This window comes from Callospermophilus lateralis, chromosome 9, assembly GCF_048772815.1.
Source record: "Callospermophilus lateralis isolate mCalLat2 chromosome 9, mCalLat2.hap1, whole genome shotgun sequence".
NCBI lineage: Eukaryota > Metazoa > Chordata > Mammalia > Rodentia > Sciuridae > Callospermophilus > Callospermophilus lateralis.
The window spans coordinates 76,382,360-76,400,663 of NC_135313.1; the positions used below are offsets into that span (position 1 = coordinate 76,382,360).

General features: G+C 36.1%; 1 protein-coding gene and 1 pseudogene across 4 annotated transcripts in view; one reads left to right on the forward strand and one right to left on the reverse strand.

Annotated features, from left to right (window-relative positions):
• Positions 1-18,304, forward strand: part of Stam2 (signal transducing adaptor molecule 2) — a 58,510-nt gene that overhangs the window by 13,676 nt on the left and 26,530 nt on the right. For all 4 annotated transcript variants that reach the window (XM_076866081.1, XM_076866084.1, XM_076866082.1 and 1 more), the window contains exon 2: positions 16,851-16,935. In XM_076866081.1, coding sequence (XP_076722196.1) covers positions 16,851-16,935 — 85 coding nt within the window. The remainder of the gene's footprint in view (positions 1-16,850; positions 16,936-18,304) is intronic.
• Positions 10,706-11,411, reverse strand: LOC143407352 (protein C1orf43 homolog pseudogene; annotated as a pseudogene).

An 18,304-nucleotide genomic window follows, 5' to 3' on the forward strand; every position in this document is an offset into this window, starting at 1 on the left:
GAGTGTTTTGTTAATGTTTTCTTAATGGTCTTGTAAACTTCTGGTGCATGAAGAACAGGCACATCTCTGTCCCTTTAACAGCCTATGGAACACTTACAGTTCTAGCTATTGTTAGTTTTGTTGAGCCCTTTAGTTACTTGCAGTTAAGGAATACTTGAAGTAGTTCTAGTTATGACTTTTAATGGAAACACAAAGCTGTGTTTAATTAATAGCTCTCATTTAACAAAATAAATAAATAAATAAAAAGCACGGGGTTGGGGATGTGGTTCAGTAATAGAGCATTTGCTTAGGATTTACAAGGCCCTGGGTTCTATCCCTAGCACTGTGAGGGAGGGATTGCGGTAAGGATGAAATGATGAAGAATTATAAAATTTTGTTATGCAAAGTTTTATTCGTATTTTTTTTTTTTTTTTTGAGATGGGCTTTTGCTTGTTTCTGAGTCTGATTTTGAATACCCCGGGCTTCCTGACTTAGCCTTTTCATGTCACTGCCCTTGGCATTATTTAGTGTAGTTTTTAAGTGTAGTTTTTAAATGAATGCATGTAGGATATAAATCTTACTTAGTTAAAAAAAAAAAAAAACAACTTTTTTGGTGGTACTGGGGATTGAACCTGGGGCTGCTCTATTACTGATCTATTCCCCACAGACATTTTTGTTTTTTATTTTGCAGTGGGTCTTGCTTAGTTTCCCAGACTGACCTGGAACTGATGATCCTCCTGCTTCAACCTCCTGAGTAACTAGGAATACAGGTATGTGCCACCTGTGCCTGGCTATTTAGTAAACTTTTTATTCAATTGAAAACATGTGAGCTTTTTCTTTTCATAGTAAAAATTCCCAAATGGCCAGGCACAGTGGCACACATCTATAATCCCAGCAATTCAGGAGGCTAAGGGAGGAGCATCAAAAGTTTGAGGCCAGCCTTCACAACTTAGTAAGGTCCTAAGCAATTTATCGAGATCCTGTCTCAAAATTTAAAAAGGGAGCTAGGGATGTCTCTCAGTAGTAAAGCATACCTGGGTGTTCAGTCCCTAGTACAAAAGAGAAAACAGAAAGCAAAACATTGTTCCATATGGAGCACTAGTTTGCAACTTTAGAATTGTAGTGACTTAATTTTAGTTCAGTTGCACTAAACAGATATTTAATTATTGTTCTTGGCAGCTCTGCTTAAAGAAATCTTGCATGTGCAGTATTATAGTTTTCCTGGTAATGCTAAATACTTGAAGTGGAGGCTGAAGAAGAAGAACTTTTTTTAATGTTATTGCTTTATTTGAATCTGTTACCTAATAATAACTGTTTGTATTTAATATAGAAATTGAAGGTCATTGTGACAGATATCAGGGAATGGTCTATTATCCCCTGAAAATTATTGCTATTTTGAAATAGCCACCTATTTATTTTTAGCCACTATTATTTCAGTTTCATGTCATTATTTGTCAGTATCTGATAGTGTAGTTTTAAAATTTTTTTAGCCATTCAAGTGTGTATCTCATTGTGGTTTTAAAATGAATTTACCTGACAAATATTGATGTTGGGCACGTTTATATGTATGTATTTGCTAAATGTATATCCTCTCTTTCAAAGTGCTTATTTAAATCTTTTGCTCATTTTTCTTTTAATTTTCACAACTGCTCTTTTAAGCGTGAAGCCATCTTAATTTCCATATTACAAATGAGAACATAGATTCAACTTTAAGTCAGAGCTGAGGTAACACAAAGTTCTTACACTAGTAAGTTTTGGAGCTGAATGTAGAGAAGACAGGTCTTCCCTGTTTAGTTGGTGCTGTGCAGGTACACACACAGTATGCCGATCATCTCAGTCTGCAGAGGACATACACTTACCTCCAGCCTATCCACTTTGATTCTTCATCTGTGACTTTTTTGAGGTGTTAGTGACTTCTTCTTTTTTTCTTTTTTTTTAAGAGAGAATTTTTTTAATATTTATTTTTTAGTTTTCAGTGGACACAGCATCTTTATTTTTTATTTTTATGTGGTACTGAGAATCGAACCCAGCACCTCACGCATGCCAGGCGAGCATGTTACCACTTGAGCCACATCCCCAGCCCCTGTTAGTGACTTCTTTATAGATTCATTTTTCCTTTTTCCTAGCCATTAGTGTCTTACACATGATGCTTCCTGATAGGCCTATTACAATAGAAATTGTACTGATTTATGCTTCTGTCCTGTTCTGTAGAGAGAATTCTAATTCTCTAATGTAAGAGTGTATGTGGAGTTTAGAAGGGTTCTGATTCTCACCTAACAGGATTACAAAGGACATTTGGGCAGAAACAGCCAAGAAGAAAGTAAATTTGCCCACATATAAAATCTGCCTCTAGACTTTTTTTGCCTTCATTTTAACAGGTGGTTTTAAATAATAAAAAGCAATACAAGGTGATTTTGATTCCCCCCCACCCCCCGCTTTCCTCTAATCTGCTCTATATGCCTAACTCCCAATTCCTCCTAGTCCCTGTAAAAAATGTTGGTGATGACATGAGAAATGTAAAAAAGAGTGGCAATCACTGTTCTGAATTCCACCAGAAGAAGCTCTTAAATACATCATGTTATTATATGATGTTTTAATAAATGGAGTTAATTATGCCATTTCGCCTAGTCCTTCATTATAAACAGGAGTTGAACTTGAATTTGTCCTATTCTGCATGTTTAGATGTTCACACATAGGGAAACTGAAAACTAACTTGTTGGGGGAAAGGCAGTGTAGTATAGAGGTTTGAAATTGAAGCATATACCCTGAGCCAGACTGCTCAGAGTGAATCTGTTATTCTACTTACTGACTTTATAATCTTGTGCTAGTTACTTTTCTGTACCTGTTTCCTCATCTATATAATGGGAATCCTCTATTTTGTGACAGAATAAATGATTTAGCCTATGTAAAATAATGAAAGCTATTACTTTAATTGCTATTAATATTTTTAACTAAATTATCTATTATCCAGTTCTCAGGATTGTAAGTTGGTTTTTGAAGGTATTCATAGTGTAAGTAGGATTTATATTGCTCCTTTTCCCAGAATAAACTGAAGAAATACATTCATAAAAGTTTACCCAAATAAGAACATTAAATGGAAAGGAAGATTAATGAGAAAATGTATTTGTTTAAACCTAATTACTACAGAATGCTAAATATGGTTATTGTCATTGGAGACAGAGAAGGAGGTGAAATGTAATAATCTATAAGATTAAGATATTGGACATTTGAATATTTTAATCTAAATTTAACTACTTAAGAATTGTGTCGGGCTGGGAATGTGGCTCAAGCAGTAGCGCGCTCGCCTGGCATGCGTGCGGCCCGGGTTCAATCCTCAGCACCACATACAAACAAAGATGTTGTGCCTGCCGAAAACCTAAAAAAAAAATAAATATTTAAAAAAAAAACCCAGAATTGTGTCTATAAAATAACAATCATATAATTTTAGTGTAAATGTGTGATTTATTCACAAACTAGGAAAAATTAATAAAAAAATAAATAAATATTTAAAAAAAAACCCAGAATTGTGTCTATAAAATAACAATCATATAATTTTAGTGTAAATGTGTGATTTATTCACAAACTAGGAAAAATTGGGGGTGGGTATCAGAGATTGAATCCAGGGGTGCTTAACCACTGAGCCATATCCCCATCCCTTTTTGTATTTTATTTGGAGACTGGGTCTCACTGAGTTGCTTAGGACCTCGTTAAATTGCTGAGGCTGGCTTTGAACTTGTGATCCTCCTGCCTCAGCCTGAGTTGCAGGTGTGTGCTGCCACGCCCCGTGGTTCTTACATTTTAAAATAATTGTTTAGTTTATAATAAAGTGGTTCAAGGGCATGATTCTGTCTTTAGAAGCTGTCAAATATGGTTACCTGTTAGATCCCAGAATGAATTCTTCTTTCATTTACTTGCTTTCCATATTGTAGTGTTTCTGCTTGTGGGGAAAGAAAAAAATGTCTTTTTTTTTTTACTCTTTCTCCCTGTTTTCATAGTGTAATTGTAACATTTTTTTTAAATTGGATTTTCTTCAACTAATACATATGAAGCTATATTTTCCCCCTTAGATTGCTGTGCTCTGAATGTGTCCCCCAAATTTAATCTGTTGGAAACTTAGTCCCTAGTGCACCCATGTTGGAAGTTGGGGCTTCTGGGAGGTGTTTCAGTCAGGATGGAGCTGCTTCCAAGAGTGGTTGGTGCCGCTATAAAAAAGGCTTATGGCTGGGTGTAGTGGCCCATGCCTCTAATCCCAGCAACTTTGGAGACTGAGGCAGGAGGATTGCAAATTCAAAGCCAGCCTTAGCAATTTAGCGAGATCAAGACCCTGTCTTAAAATACCCCCCCCCAAAAAAAAAAAAAAAGATCTGTGGTTGTGGCTCATTGGCTAAACACCCCTATGTTCAATCCCCGTTACCAAAAAAGGAAGGGGTGCGTATGGGAGTGATTTGCTCGCTTGCCTTTCCACCTTCTGCTATATGACATTGAGCAAGAATATTTTCCCAAAAGCAGGATTCTCAGTCTTGGACTTTCTAACCTCCAGGAATGTTAGAAGTAAATGTCTCTTCTGAAAATTACCCAATCTCAAGAATTCTGTTATAGTATCACAAAATGAATTAAGACAAAAATCTAAGCATTACTTTCAGTTATGTCTAAAGACATTGATATATCATCAGAAATTTTTATGTTGTCTTCTGTTATAGAATTTTATCTATATGTTCTGTTATTTTCTATGTGGCTGGAAAATAAAAATACGTGGTGATTAGATAATATGCTGAATAAATTGTTCTAGATTATTTCCAATTTTTATAGTTCAGTAACATTTTTACTCCAACAACAAACCTTATAATCCCATGGGCATAGAATTTTACAGAACCTGTCTCATTTTTAAACTACAGAACTATGAGCTAATAGTGCATTGTTAATTTTGTGGTAATTTGTTCCTTAGCAAGTTTAAAAGCACAGTGAGATTCTGGTTATTTTTCAATCTTCCTTTCTTCCTATTCAAATTTTATGACTTCTGTTGACCTCTATTCATGTTTCCTAAGCCTATTTCTACAATCTTAGATTTAAAAAGTTCACTTAATGACTTTTAAGATTTTGAACTTTTCAGTTCAGAGATTCAATTTTTATAGTTTGTTTTTTCTGCTGAGTACTTACTGTCTACTAACTTATTGTACCTTAAGTTTTTGAAAATATGTGTAATGATTGCTCTAAGATTCTTTTTATTTTTCTAATTCTATTATTTGGATCATACTGACATCTACTTTTGTTAACTACTATTTTGACTATGGAGCAGTCTTTTGCATATCTAATAATTGTTACTTTTATGCTGGACACTGATTGTTCTTTGTAGAGAGGCTGGATTACATGGTCTTTCTGTAAAGGGTATTGAGTTTTGTTCTGCTGGGTAAGTTGTTTAATTAAAGGTTCTTTTAGGTTTTGTCATGCTTGATTCTATTCTTTGTAAGGCAGGCCCATTTCAATTATGAACTTTGAATTTTTTAAATTCTAGAGGACTTTTACTTCTAAGGTGTAGCCTTTGGAGGGTTATATCTAAATGTCTGATGTGTTCTCTTTGCCTTTAGTTAGGTCAATCAGGCTAAACATGCAAGCATACAAATACCATATGACATACAATACTATATCATACCATACCATAGATTGAGTGGTTTGATATTTGTTCCCTCACGGTTCTAGGTAATGAAAGTCTTAAGATCAAGGAACCAGAAGGGCTAGTGTCTGAGACTCCTCCTTTGGGTTGCTTGGGTTGGAGGCAGTCTTTCCCTCCACCAACCCATGTTGTCATATGGCTTTTGTTTGGTGTATGCACATGAAGACAGTGCCTTAGTTCTCTGGTCTCCCTGCCTCCCTCCTGTTCCTCTCCTGTTTCTTTCTCCTCTTCTTGTTTATCTTTTTTTTAATTTTTTCTACTGGGGATCAAATCCAGGGTCTTGTGAGCACTGTGCCACTGAGTTACATCCCTTGGCATGGTCTCTCTTTTTAAAAGTAGGTTTATCTTGGGATGAGGGCCCCATTATTATGATCTCATTTAACCTTCAGAGTGTCCCTACCTCCATATTCAGCCTCACTAGGATTGGGGCTTCATTGTAGGAGTTTTGGAAGGGACATAAACATTTCAGTCCTTAATAGGCAGGATAACTCCTAGGATATGAACTTTCAGCTGCATAGTAGGTGATCTCTGGTTGACCTCCTAGACTCAAATAGTGTGTGTGTAGTTCAACTCTTGACCAAGAACTTGTGGCAAATTCCTGTGCTTAGCAGACTGGTTTCTGTCTCCTGGTTCTTCTACTTGGGCTCATCTTCCTTGTGTTGGGATAGGACAGTGTTTACAGGTAGAGGTTCACTTCATATTTCTCTTCCCTCGATCTCAAAACTGCACTGCCTATTATTCATTTTCTGAAAACAGTAGCCTTATCTATTTTGACTTGTTTTATAGTTGTTTTTAGTAGGATAGCAAGTATGATACCAGATACTTTGTCAGACTTGGAAGCAGAAGACCAGTCCTCAGTTTTTATTTCCTAACATAATAGGAGGAACTTTAAAGATTTCTTACAGGTATTCTTGTTTTGCATAGTTATAAAATTTTTTTCATTATTAATAGAGCCTATTTTTTTGTGGAGATTTGGATTCTTTTTAGAGCTGTTTTTTGAACATAATGGGACTGTGTAGAGGGGGAGCCTTTTTGTTCCTTGTAGTTATTGATGGAATGATTCATATGATATTGTTAGAGTCTTTCTGAACTATTTTACAGTGTATTTGAGGCTTTCTATCAAAGCCTGGTGATGAAATGTTATGATTTACACCCACCGACCCTGACAGTTTAGAATTTAGGCTCTAGGCGGGCTCTTTCAACACTCTCCCTCTCTTTGCCTTTGATACAGGATAATGAAAGGTATGGCTCCAAGACTGGGCACAGTGACATGCTATAAAAGAATGGTTTCTTAATTATAATATTTAAAATTTTCCAGGAGTTTAAAATACTACTGAGTACGTAATTTAACTGCTATTTAGTTCACTTGAAAAATGAAGTCCTTTTTGGCAGGCCATTATAAAGTCTTCAGATTTTATACTTTTTTAAAAGAATAATTATGAGTCCTTTATTTCTAAAGAGTAAACTAGGTTTGACAGAGCATTCAAATCAGGATTTTTCCATTTTCTATGAAAATCAAATCAAGTAAACAATGTTTCAAGTAAACAATGTTTTTTTCCTATACTTTTGAAATTATCAGAAGGCATTTGGGGGTGTCACAATAGGCTTCATATTTGATTGAATTACATGTCTTAAATTAAAATAATCGTGGAAAGTTAAGTTCTAGTAGAATTGAGTGGGTTATTAGATAGTCTAAAATTTAATTGTGTGTGTGTTCGTGTGTTTGTGTTTGTACTCCTACACTTGGGTACTTGCAGTTCGGTAGTTCCTGATGCTAGTTTCTCAAATTCATGAGCAAAGGGTAGATTCTTATATGTTGAAACCACTGACCAAAAATTTGTGCTAACATTTTTCTATTCCTACCTTATACCATATGTGAAGTTCTAGATAGGCCAAATGAAATTCATATTCACTTAAAGATTTACATGGAAAAAAAAATAACATACATACAAAAGATAATCTGAGTGAATTTTTAATCTTAAGGTAGTTCAAACAGGATGTCAAGTAATACTGTAAAAAGAAAGTATGGTAATGTCCTATAGCAAAAAAAAAAAAAAAAGCAAATCTTCACCTTAAGAGGAAAGAGCATCATGAAACCAGTAAATTATACGTAATACTGTGATTTTCTCTTCAGATGCAGAATACAAAACCAGTCTTTCTCTCTCTCTCTCTCTCTCTCACACACACACACACACATACGCACGCACGCACGCAGTCCTTTGCCTCCCTCTGAAGCATTGTCTTCACTGCTTAACTCTGTCTCCTACTTGAGTCTTGGCAGAGAAGCAAGGAAAGACCTGGAACTGCAGAAGCCCACCTGCACTGCTGCCTTTTACTACCCACCACTTGGTGTTGCTGTTGAAGCTTGGTCCTAAAGTCCCTTTGATGTTTGTCTGCTCAATATTGAAGCTGGTCTAGAACTTTGTATAGGCATCACCAGGGTTACACTGAACATCATAGCTCTTTTGCTTCATTTATTCCAAAGTGCTCTAATGTTTTCTACATTATAACTATTGTTAACCAGGATAATAGGGCATGGAGGAGCAGCCAGCATTATTCATTTACTCATTGAACAGTACTTATTGATATTTCTATGGCCCTAGATACTGTTTTATGTACTAGAAATTATATTGGTAACAAAATTTCTGCCAGAATGGAGCTTATATTAATTTTCCTGGGTAGGGAGACAAACAATAAACAAGATAAAGTATTATGCTGTGAAGTAGCTACAGAAAGGCCTATGCACAAAATCCTACCCTCCTTTGATTTTAATATTTGGTCTTTATGGGGCCTGATATGAATGTTACCCATAACAAAGAAAGAGACTGAGTACCTAATGGATATAAAACCATAGTGTGCAGATAACTTTTCACCAGCTTGATTTTGTGCCCATTCTCTTCACCTCTCTCCTTCTCTGGCTGCCTTTCCCTCCCTGCTACAATGGTACATCATGCAGCTGTTAAAAGTATTGATATAAATCTATATTTATAAACATGGAGAAATATTTATAATAAGTGCAAACCTAAGTTTCAAAAAGATACATTTCATGTGATCACAGAATTAATGGGGAAGACTTTCTAACTCTGAGTTTCAGTACTGTTACTCAGAGCCTGTGCTGCTGCCTCTTCAAGTCTTTAAAAAATTTTTTTTTAATCTTAAAAATACACATGACAATATATATGTCAAAATATACATGACCATAGAGTGTATTTTGACATATATACATGACGTATAACTTATTCTAATTAAATCCCATTCTTGTGGTTGAACATGATGTGGAGTTACACTGGTTGGGTGTTCATATATGAACATAGTAAAGTTATGTCTGATTCATTCTACTGTCTTTCCCATGCCCATCCTTCCTCCCTTCCTTTCATTCCCATTTGTCAAATCCAATAAACTTATATTCTTCCCTCCCCTCCCCTTTATTGTGTATTAGCATATCTCTGACGCAGATGCATATCAGAGAGAACATTAGACCTTTGGTTTATTTTTTGGATTGGCTTATTTCACTTAACATGATAGTCTCCAGTTTCATCCATTTACTGGCAGATGCCATAATTTCATTCTTCTTTATAGCTGAGTAGTAATATTCCATTGTGTATATGTACCACATTTTCTTTATCCATTCATCTATTGAAGGGCACCTAGTTTAGCTCCATAGCTTAGCTATTGTGAATTGAGTGGCTGTAAATATTGATGTGGCCAAGTCACTATAGTATGCTGACTTTAAATCCTTTGGGCATATGCTGAAGAGTGGGATAACAGGGCAAATGGTGGTTTCAGTCCAGATTTTCTGAGGAATCTCCGAACTGCTTTTCAGAGTGGGTTGCACCAATTTGCTGTCCCACTAGCAGTGTATGAATGTACCTTTTCCCCCATATCCTCGCCAATATTTACTGTTTCTTGTATTCTCTATATACATACATATATATGTATAAAATATAAATATATACTAATTAGACATGACAGTAGAATGCATTTTGACACATCATACATAAATGGAGTATAACTTCTCGTTTATGGGTTGTACATGATGTAGAGTTACACAGAACATGTAATCATATATGCACATAGGGTAATAATCTGAGATTCATTCTACTATAATTCCTACCACCCATGTCCCCTCCCGTCCCTTCACTCCCCTCTGTCTAGTCCAAATTATCTCTATCCCCCCACCCCATTGTGAATTAGCATCGGCATATCAGAGAAGACATTCTTTGGGATTGGCTTATTTTGCTTAGCTTAATATTCTCCATTTCCTTCCATTTACTGGCAGATGCCATAATTTCATTCTTTTTAAATTATTTGTATTCTTGATAATTTCCATTCTTTTTTATTTTTTTAATAGTTCATTTTATTAAATAACTAATCCATAAAACCAGACTAGTACACTGCTCTATGATTATCTTGTATCTTGGCATAGATTATTCCAGGTATCAGAACATTTCCTTTTGTTCATTTATTCACAACAGAGATTGAATGAAGGTGAAAGGGCAGATCCTTGTACACTAGGAAAATTGTGTTAATGTTTCAACACATCATGGTTTCAGTGGAGTGTCAGGTTAGGTTGTTCCACATACCACCTACTTCCTTGCTCTATCCCCAATTCTGTCCACCTTTTCTATCAAACAACTCTTGAGACACCCTAAAACCAAGCATTTCTCGTTCAATTGAGTACAATAGGATAGACATGAAGATACCTTTCACATTTGGGATTAAATAGGCTGGAATAGATGAACTATGGCCAAAAACAATTGAAGATTTTAAAGAAAGCTGTGACAGAAATAGAAATGACATCTGAACTCAAGTATAGAAAAAAAAATTCTATTGGCGGGGGGGGGGGATCTTAGCTGATGTTCTGAAAATGCCTGTAATAAAGAGTTGGGGAATGATCTTTCAGATACGACTTTAAGAACCCTGGATACTACAGGAGCTTTGGCTAACACAGTCTGGGCCTGCTGAGCCAGATTTCCTGAGGGCTGCCCAGCAGACAGCCTGTCTTGAATACCACAGCTGTCTGGTTCAGTCTGCAGCGAGAGTCCTTCAGCTCCATCACAGAGTGCTCTCCTATGTGTTATAGTTGTCCTTAAAGCTCTTCAATCCCAAGAAATGCTTGGCACATTTACTCTTCTCTGACTGGAGGGAAGGTATGTCATTTGGATTGTAGTTGGGGAGAATTCAGGGGACTGAGTTAGGTCTTTGGCTACTGACTGGTGCTGTCGCTGAGAGCTCCCAATTCTTGCTTTGACCACAGTGGCCAACTCATTCAGGCCTCTTGATAGCACAGGTACTCTCTTGGGCCAAACACCCATGTCCCATAGTGAGCTGTCTCATATCCATCCAGCAGGGTATTGATAAGTACCTTCCACACACTCTTGAAAAGAGTACTAGTGTTTTGCAGATCTAGCAAGTAGGAGTGGAAATTCAGCATGAAATGGGATCTCAGAAGTATGAATAGCATCCAGAGCTTATAGAGGTAGTTGTAGCAACTTTGATTTTCCTGACTTTCCAGTTGCAGTTTTTCATCATCATCTGCAGGGAGGTGGGGTTCATACATGATATCCTGAATCCTGGATAGTAGAATATCAATATCCTCTTTCAAGTTCTTGGGGGCATTGTGACCCACAGAGACATGAGGTCCCCTTCTAGATTTCATTGCAAAACGCATGATTTGCCTCTTCACAAAAATAAATAGTGGTACAAATACCAGGCTCCCGTAGGCCATCACCAGCATGATATTCACCCCGAACATCCAGTTACTACTGTATGCCGTGGCCTCCCTCCTTGCCCAGAACTGTTGGGGTTTTCTCACTGTCCTGCCTGTTAGCCCCAGCTCCACCTAAGCAGTGGACCTGAGTTCCCTGGAGCTCCCTGGCCATTTTCTTAGCAGGCAGAGTGGGGGAGAACCAAGCCAGACCCACCTTGAAAACATGGCTGATGGGTGGGCTAGGAAAGGAGGAGGATGTCTTCCTGCTTCCCTCCCAGCGTCGAACTCAGGCAGGCAGTTGATAATTGCCATTTTGACTGAAGTGAGATGGAATCTCCATTGAGTGATTATGCATTTACTTCTCTGTGGATGAGTTTTTGCAGAGGCTTTCCCCTGTAGGGAGAGGCTTGCCCCTGTCTGGTGCTAAGGCATGCCCATTTCTGTGGTTCACAGTAGCAAGTCTATTTGCTTGGTTGACTCCTGATATTATATTTTATTATTTCTTTTGTTTCTCATCTTGTTCATAATTTAACCAGGAAAGGGTTATTTGTTATCTACATGTATAGAAAAAAGTCTACGAAGAGGGCTGGGGATATAGCTCAGTTGGTAAAGTGCTTGCCTTGTATGCATAAGACCCCGGGTTCAAATCCTGGCACCCCCCCCCAAAAAAAAAAGAAAGTCTACAAAGATATATCATGATTTTAAAAGGGACTGGTTGATTTTTTTTTCTTATTTTTTTGAATTCGTTGAATTTGTAAAATATGTAATTAAGACATAATTAAGATGGATACAGTGCTATATTCCTGTATTCTCAGCTACTCAGAAGATTAAGGCAAAAGGATTGCAAGTTCCAGGCCAGTATGGGAAACTTTGACCTATGCCAAAATAAAATAAAAAGGGCTGGGAATGTAATAGCTTAGTAGAAAAACACCTCTAGTTCAGTCCTCAGTACAGGGGAGTGGGGTGGGGTGGGGAAGCATTTAAAACCTTTAAAAAATATAATCAGGTCTGATTTTCCATGTAGAATTCTTCTTTTTACAGGAAATAAGCTGGACCTGATATTCTTCTACCTTCATAATTGGTACTTGGGTCTAAAACTTAAAAGAGGCAAGAATATATTACTTTTACAATATTATGGATTTGCCATTTCATCATGTTAAAATAATATGTGTTTTTGCATTCTATCCATAGTGTTAGGCCATTTGCATGGTTTTTTAAAAAGTGAGTTCCAACATTTAACTGAAGTTAACTGATTTCTCTTTCCTTCTTGGAAAATAGAGCTGTTCTCTAAGCTTCTTTTTCTTTTTCTTTTTAAAATTGGATACCAATATGTAGAAAAATGAAAGTAGATCCCTATCTGTCACCCTGCACAAACTCAAATTGAAATGGATAGAAGACTTAGGAATTAGACCAGAAACCTTACAAGTGCTAGAAGAAACCATAAGTTCAACACTCTCTTATATGTGTTGGCACTGACTTCCTTAACAAGACCCCCAAAACAAATAAAACCAGGAATTAATAAGTGAGATACCATCAAGCTAAAAAACTTCTGCACAGCAAGGAAAACAATTAAGAGCATGAAGAGAGAGCTTACAGAATGGAAGAAAATCTTGGCCAGCTACTCCTCCAATAGGGGATTGATATTCCTTAAAAAAAGAACTCAAAAAACTTAACACTCAATAAATGGGCAAAAAAATTAAACAGAAACTTCTCAAAAGAAGAAACACATTTGGCCATCAAATATATGAAAAAATATTCAACATCTCTAGTAATCAGGGAAATGCAAATCAAAGCTATGCTTAAGATTTCATCTCACTCCAGTCTGAATGGCATTGATAAAGAACATAAACAATAATAAATGCTGATGAGGTTGTGGGGGAAAAGGTATACTTGATGGGACGATGGACTAGTACAACCACTCTGGAAAGCAGTATGAAAATTCCTCAAAAAACTAGGGCTGGGGACTGGGGTTGTGGCTCAGTGGTAGAGCCACTTGTCTCGCATGCATGAGGCACTGGGTTTGATCCTTAGCACCACATAAATAAATAAAATGAAGATATTGTGCCCATCTACAACTAAAAAAAAAAAAAAAGAAATCTAAAAAAAAAAAAAGAAATGGCAAGACTTGATTTAAAAAGAAAAAATTAGGCATGGAACCACCATATGACCCAGCCATCCCACTCCTTGATATTTTCCCAAATGATCTAAAATTGGCATACTGTAGCAATACAGCCACTTCAATGTTTATAGCAGCACAATTCACAATAGCTAAATTATGGAATCAACTCAGATGTCCATCAGTAGATAAATGGATTAAGAAATGGTGATGTGTATGTATGTGTGTATAGTTTCTACTTAGCCATAAAAAGAATGAAATTATGGCATTTGTTGGTAAATGGATGGAAATGGAGAATAACATGCTTAGTGAAATAAGCCAAGCTAAAGTCTAAACTCAAGGGTCAAATGTTTTCTTTCATATGCAGAAGCTAGGTAAAATAAAGTGGGGGGGAGGGAAGAATATGATAACATAAAGGGAAGATCAATATTGTAGAAGGAGGAGATGGAAAGGCAGAGCAGAGGGGAAGCAATGCAGAATGAATTCTTTTTTTTTTTTTTGAGAGAGAGTGAGAGAGAATTTTTTAATATTTATTTTTTAGTTTTTCAGCAGACACAACATCTTTCTTTGTATGTGGTGCTGAGGATGGAACCCGGGCTGCACGCATGCCAGGCGAGTGTGCTACTGCTTGAGCCACATCTCCAGCCCGCAGAATGAATTCTTTTTTTTAATTTTATTTTTTTAGAGAGAATTTTTTTTAATATTTATTTTTTAGTTATTGGCGGACACATCATCTTTGTTTGTATGTGATGCTGAGGATCGAACCCGGGCTGCACGCATGCCAGGCGAGCACACTACCACTTGAGCCACATCCCTAGCCCCCGCAGAATGAATTCTTAAAAAATCATGTGTATATATAAATATACCACAGGGAACTTCACTTTTATGCATAGGAGAAAGAACCAATCAAATATAAATTAATAGACAAGTGAAAGGGTGTCTAGTAAAGTAGAGGAAGGAGAATGGGAGAAGGGAGAGAAACAGTGGGATCATGAACTGAAATCAAATTTAATGCATATATGAATTTGTCAGGATGAACCCAGCTACTATGTATAACTATAAAGCTCTAATAAAAAAATTATTCCTTGCCATAAAAAAGAACATTATTCTGGATTCATATATTCTTCCTATGTATTTGTGTGTGTGTGTGTGTGTGTAAGTTTTACTGTGTTTGAAATTGCAGGATATATTAGTTTAGAGGGGAAAATGCATATATATATTATTTTTTTTCTTTGTAGTGCTGGGATGGAACCCAGGGCCTCAGGTGCACCTCTGTACTCCCAGCACATAAAATTCTTTAGGGTGTTATCATATATATGTGTCTGTGTCTGTATATCTCTTAATTGTTGTTTGCTTTTTAGTATTGGAGGTTGAACCTGGTGATGCTCTACCACTGAGCTATATTTATATTCTTAGCCCTTTTTATTTATTTATTTTTTTGAGGGTTTCACTAACTTGTGGAGACTAGCCTCAAACTTGTGATCCTCCTGCCTCAGCCTTTCATGACATTGGGATTGCCACCTATATATATGCTGCTGGGCCTGGCTACTTTTTAATATCATTATCCAAAATAATTGCATGAATTCATATTGAAATTTTATAAGATTCAATACAATGAAAATACAATGATTCAGTCATATTCTAATCATTTTTAGAACAGTTTGCTGTTTAATTTTTACTTTGATCGTGAAATGTATCACACTACAAAAAAGATTTTGAGAATAAAATAAAGAACTTCTAGATGTACACTGTCAAATTAATAAACAGAAGCCACTGTGTAATCTATTTTTGATCCCCCCTCTAGTTCAATGTTTAGCATTCTTATGCATGTTTACTCTTTTAACTGTCTTTATGTATTTCTGTAAAAATACAGGGTATATCTGGTGTGGTGGCACATACTGGTAATCTCAGCAGCTTGGAGGCTGAGGCAGGAGGACCACAAGTTTGAGGTTAGCCTCAACAGTTTAGTGAGACCCTGACTCAAAATAAAAAATAAAAAGGTCTTTGGATATAGCTCATTGATAGAGCGCCTCTGGGTTCAATTTCCAATTACCCTCCCCCCAATAAAAATATAAATGTTTTGAATATTTTAAAACTTTAGGGAAAATATTCATATATTACTTCTACTTCTGGTAATGTAAAATATTATAGATACTTTGAAAAACCATTTGCCATATCCTTAAAAAATTAAATAGTTAACCATATGACCCAGCAGGGCTATGTGTCAAAGAGAATGAAACATATGCCCACACAAGAACTTATACATGAATGTTCATAGCAGCAGTATTATTTATTTATATTAGCCAAAAAGTTTAAAAGAAAAAGCAAACCAACGTGTTCATAAACTGTTGATTGGATGAATAAAATGTGCTATATCTATTCAATGGAATATTATGCAACAATAAAAGAAATATTGATACATGATACAACATGTATGAACTTTGAAAATATGCTATAAAACAAGCCTGTTACACAAGAAGATACATGATACATGGTTTTCTTTTCTTTTTCTTTGTGGTGCTGGAGATTGAACCCATGGCCTTGTGCATGTGATGCGAGCATTCTGCCAACTGAGCAATATCCCCAGCCCCTGATACATAATTTTCTTCATGTGAAAAGTCCCAAATAGGTGAATGTGTAGGGACGGAAAGTTGATATGGAAGAGAATGAACACTGACTGCCAGTGGGTGCAGATTTTTTTTGGGGGGGGTGATGAAACGTTTTATAATTATTAGTGATGGTTGCACAAATCTGTGTACTGAAAACATTGAACTGTACACTTTAAATGTGTGGATTGAATTGGTATGTGAGTTAAAGCTGTTTTTAAAAGTTCACGTGAATGTTAGAAATTCTTCAGTGATTAACTTTTTTTGACTTCTCATTATAAGCTAATGTTACTTATTATGAGCCCAAGCAAATCATTGTATTGTGATATTCATGCATTTTTGCACATTTCATTTTGCATATCATTTTTACATTCCATTGCATGACTTTACTGTGTTTCATTAATCTGTTTTGTTTTGCTATTGAAAATGATTCAGTGAACAGTTTAATAAATATTTCCTTATGATGATACATTTTTAAAGCTTTCTCCCAATTTAGAATTTAACAGGAATATTGATGATGCATAATTTATTTAGTTGTTTAGGAGGCATTTTACTATCAGTAAAATATACCATACCTGAGAACATTTAATTATATAATTTTAAAATTGAAGTTAGTAGAAGTACTCTATCTTCTGAAGTTTTTCTGTAGTTCTTTTTTTCTTGGCAAGAGAAGAGGTAGGGCTTCTTAACTATTGTGCCTTTATTGGTTTTTAGTGTTTTGTAACACAAAATTATACACTAATTATCATATATGTTAATATATCTTAGAAAAAGCCACAAATGAGTACAACACCGCGGAAGATTGGAGTCTTATTATGGACATATGTGACAAAGTTGGAACCACTCCTAATGGGTAAGATATTCAGTAAACATTTAGGAGCTTAATTAACCTGTGTGTCTTCATGATGCAACTTTGAAAGTGAATCGAGGTTTTAGTTTTAACAAAATTATTTAATTTAACTGTTATTGAAACTGTTTAAGGGGCTGGGAATGTGGCTCAAGCGGTAGCGCGCTCGCCTGGCATGCCTGTGGCCCGGGTTCGATCCTCAGCACCACATACAAACAAAGATGTTGTGTCCGCCAAAAACTAAGAAAATAAATATTAAAAAATTCTCTCTCACTCTCTCTCTCTCTCTTTAAAAAAAAAAAAAAAAAGGAACTGTTTAATTTTGACAGATAAAGTAGAGAGAGCCAGTAGGCTGGGTTTATGAGATTAACCTTATCCTGAAAGAGCAAATGGAAAAGAGTTCAACTGAAAACTTGAGCTATGTTGGCATAGGTAATTAAAGGTTTGACACAACAGGGACATATGTTATAAAAACGAATAGATTAGTTACTGGGGGAATTTCCCTATACGTAGACATATATGAGAGTCTTTCCATAGTAAAAAGTAAATAGGTCTTTTGATGAAAAAGGTGAATGTAAGAAAAGAATGCTGCTGGGCGTGGTAGCCTACGCTTATAATCCTAGTGATTCAAAAGACTGAGGAAGGAAGATTGCAAGTTTGATCCCAGCCTCAGCAGTTTAGCAAGACTCTCAGCAATCTAGGGGGACTCTGTCTCAAAATAAAAAATAAGAAGAACTGGGGATGTAACTTGGTAGCAAAACACCCCTGGGTTCAATTCCCCAGTACCAAAAAAACTCCAAAATTTGGAGTGCTTTTCAGGAAGGTATGGTAATTATGCACAACTGATTATACACTAAAAGTGTAGAAATTGTGAAAGCATTTTTTTTTAACATTAAACTCTTTAATTTTTTTTTTCTTTTTTGCAGTACTGAGGCCTCACATATACTAGAAAGTGCTGTAATGCTAAGCTACTCCCCCAACCCTTTTTAAATTAAATTTTAGGACAGGGTCTTAACCATGTTGCTCATCTGACTACAAACTTATGATCTTTCTGCCTTCTGAGTAAATTCCAGGTGTACACCACTGTGCCTGACAATATTCAGCTTTTTCATGTGAACCTTTTAAGAATGTACATTGGCACTGGGGATGTGGATCAAGCGGTAGCGCCCTCGCCTGGCATGTGTGCGGCCCGGGTTCGATCCTCAGCACCACATACAAACAAAGATGTTGTGTCTGCCGAAAACTAAAAATTAAATATTAAAATTCTCTTTCTCTCTCTCTGTCTCTCTCTCTTTAAAAAAAAAAGAATGTACATTGTACTAATTCTTTTCAAGAGAAGAAATTGCTGTCTGAAAGCTCTTTGTCTTGAAGAAAT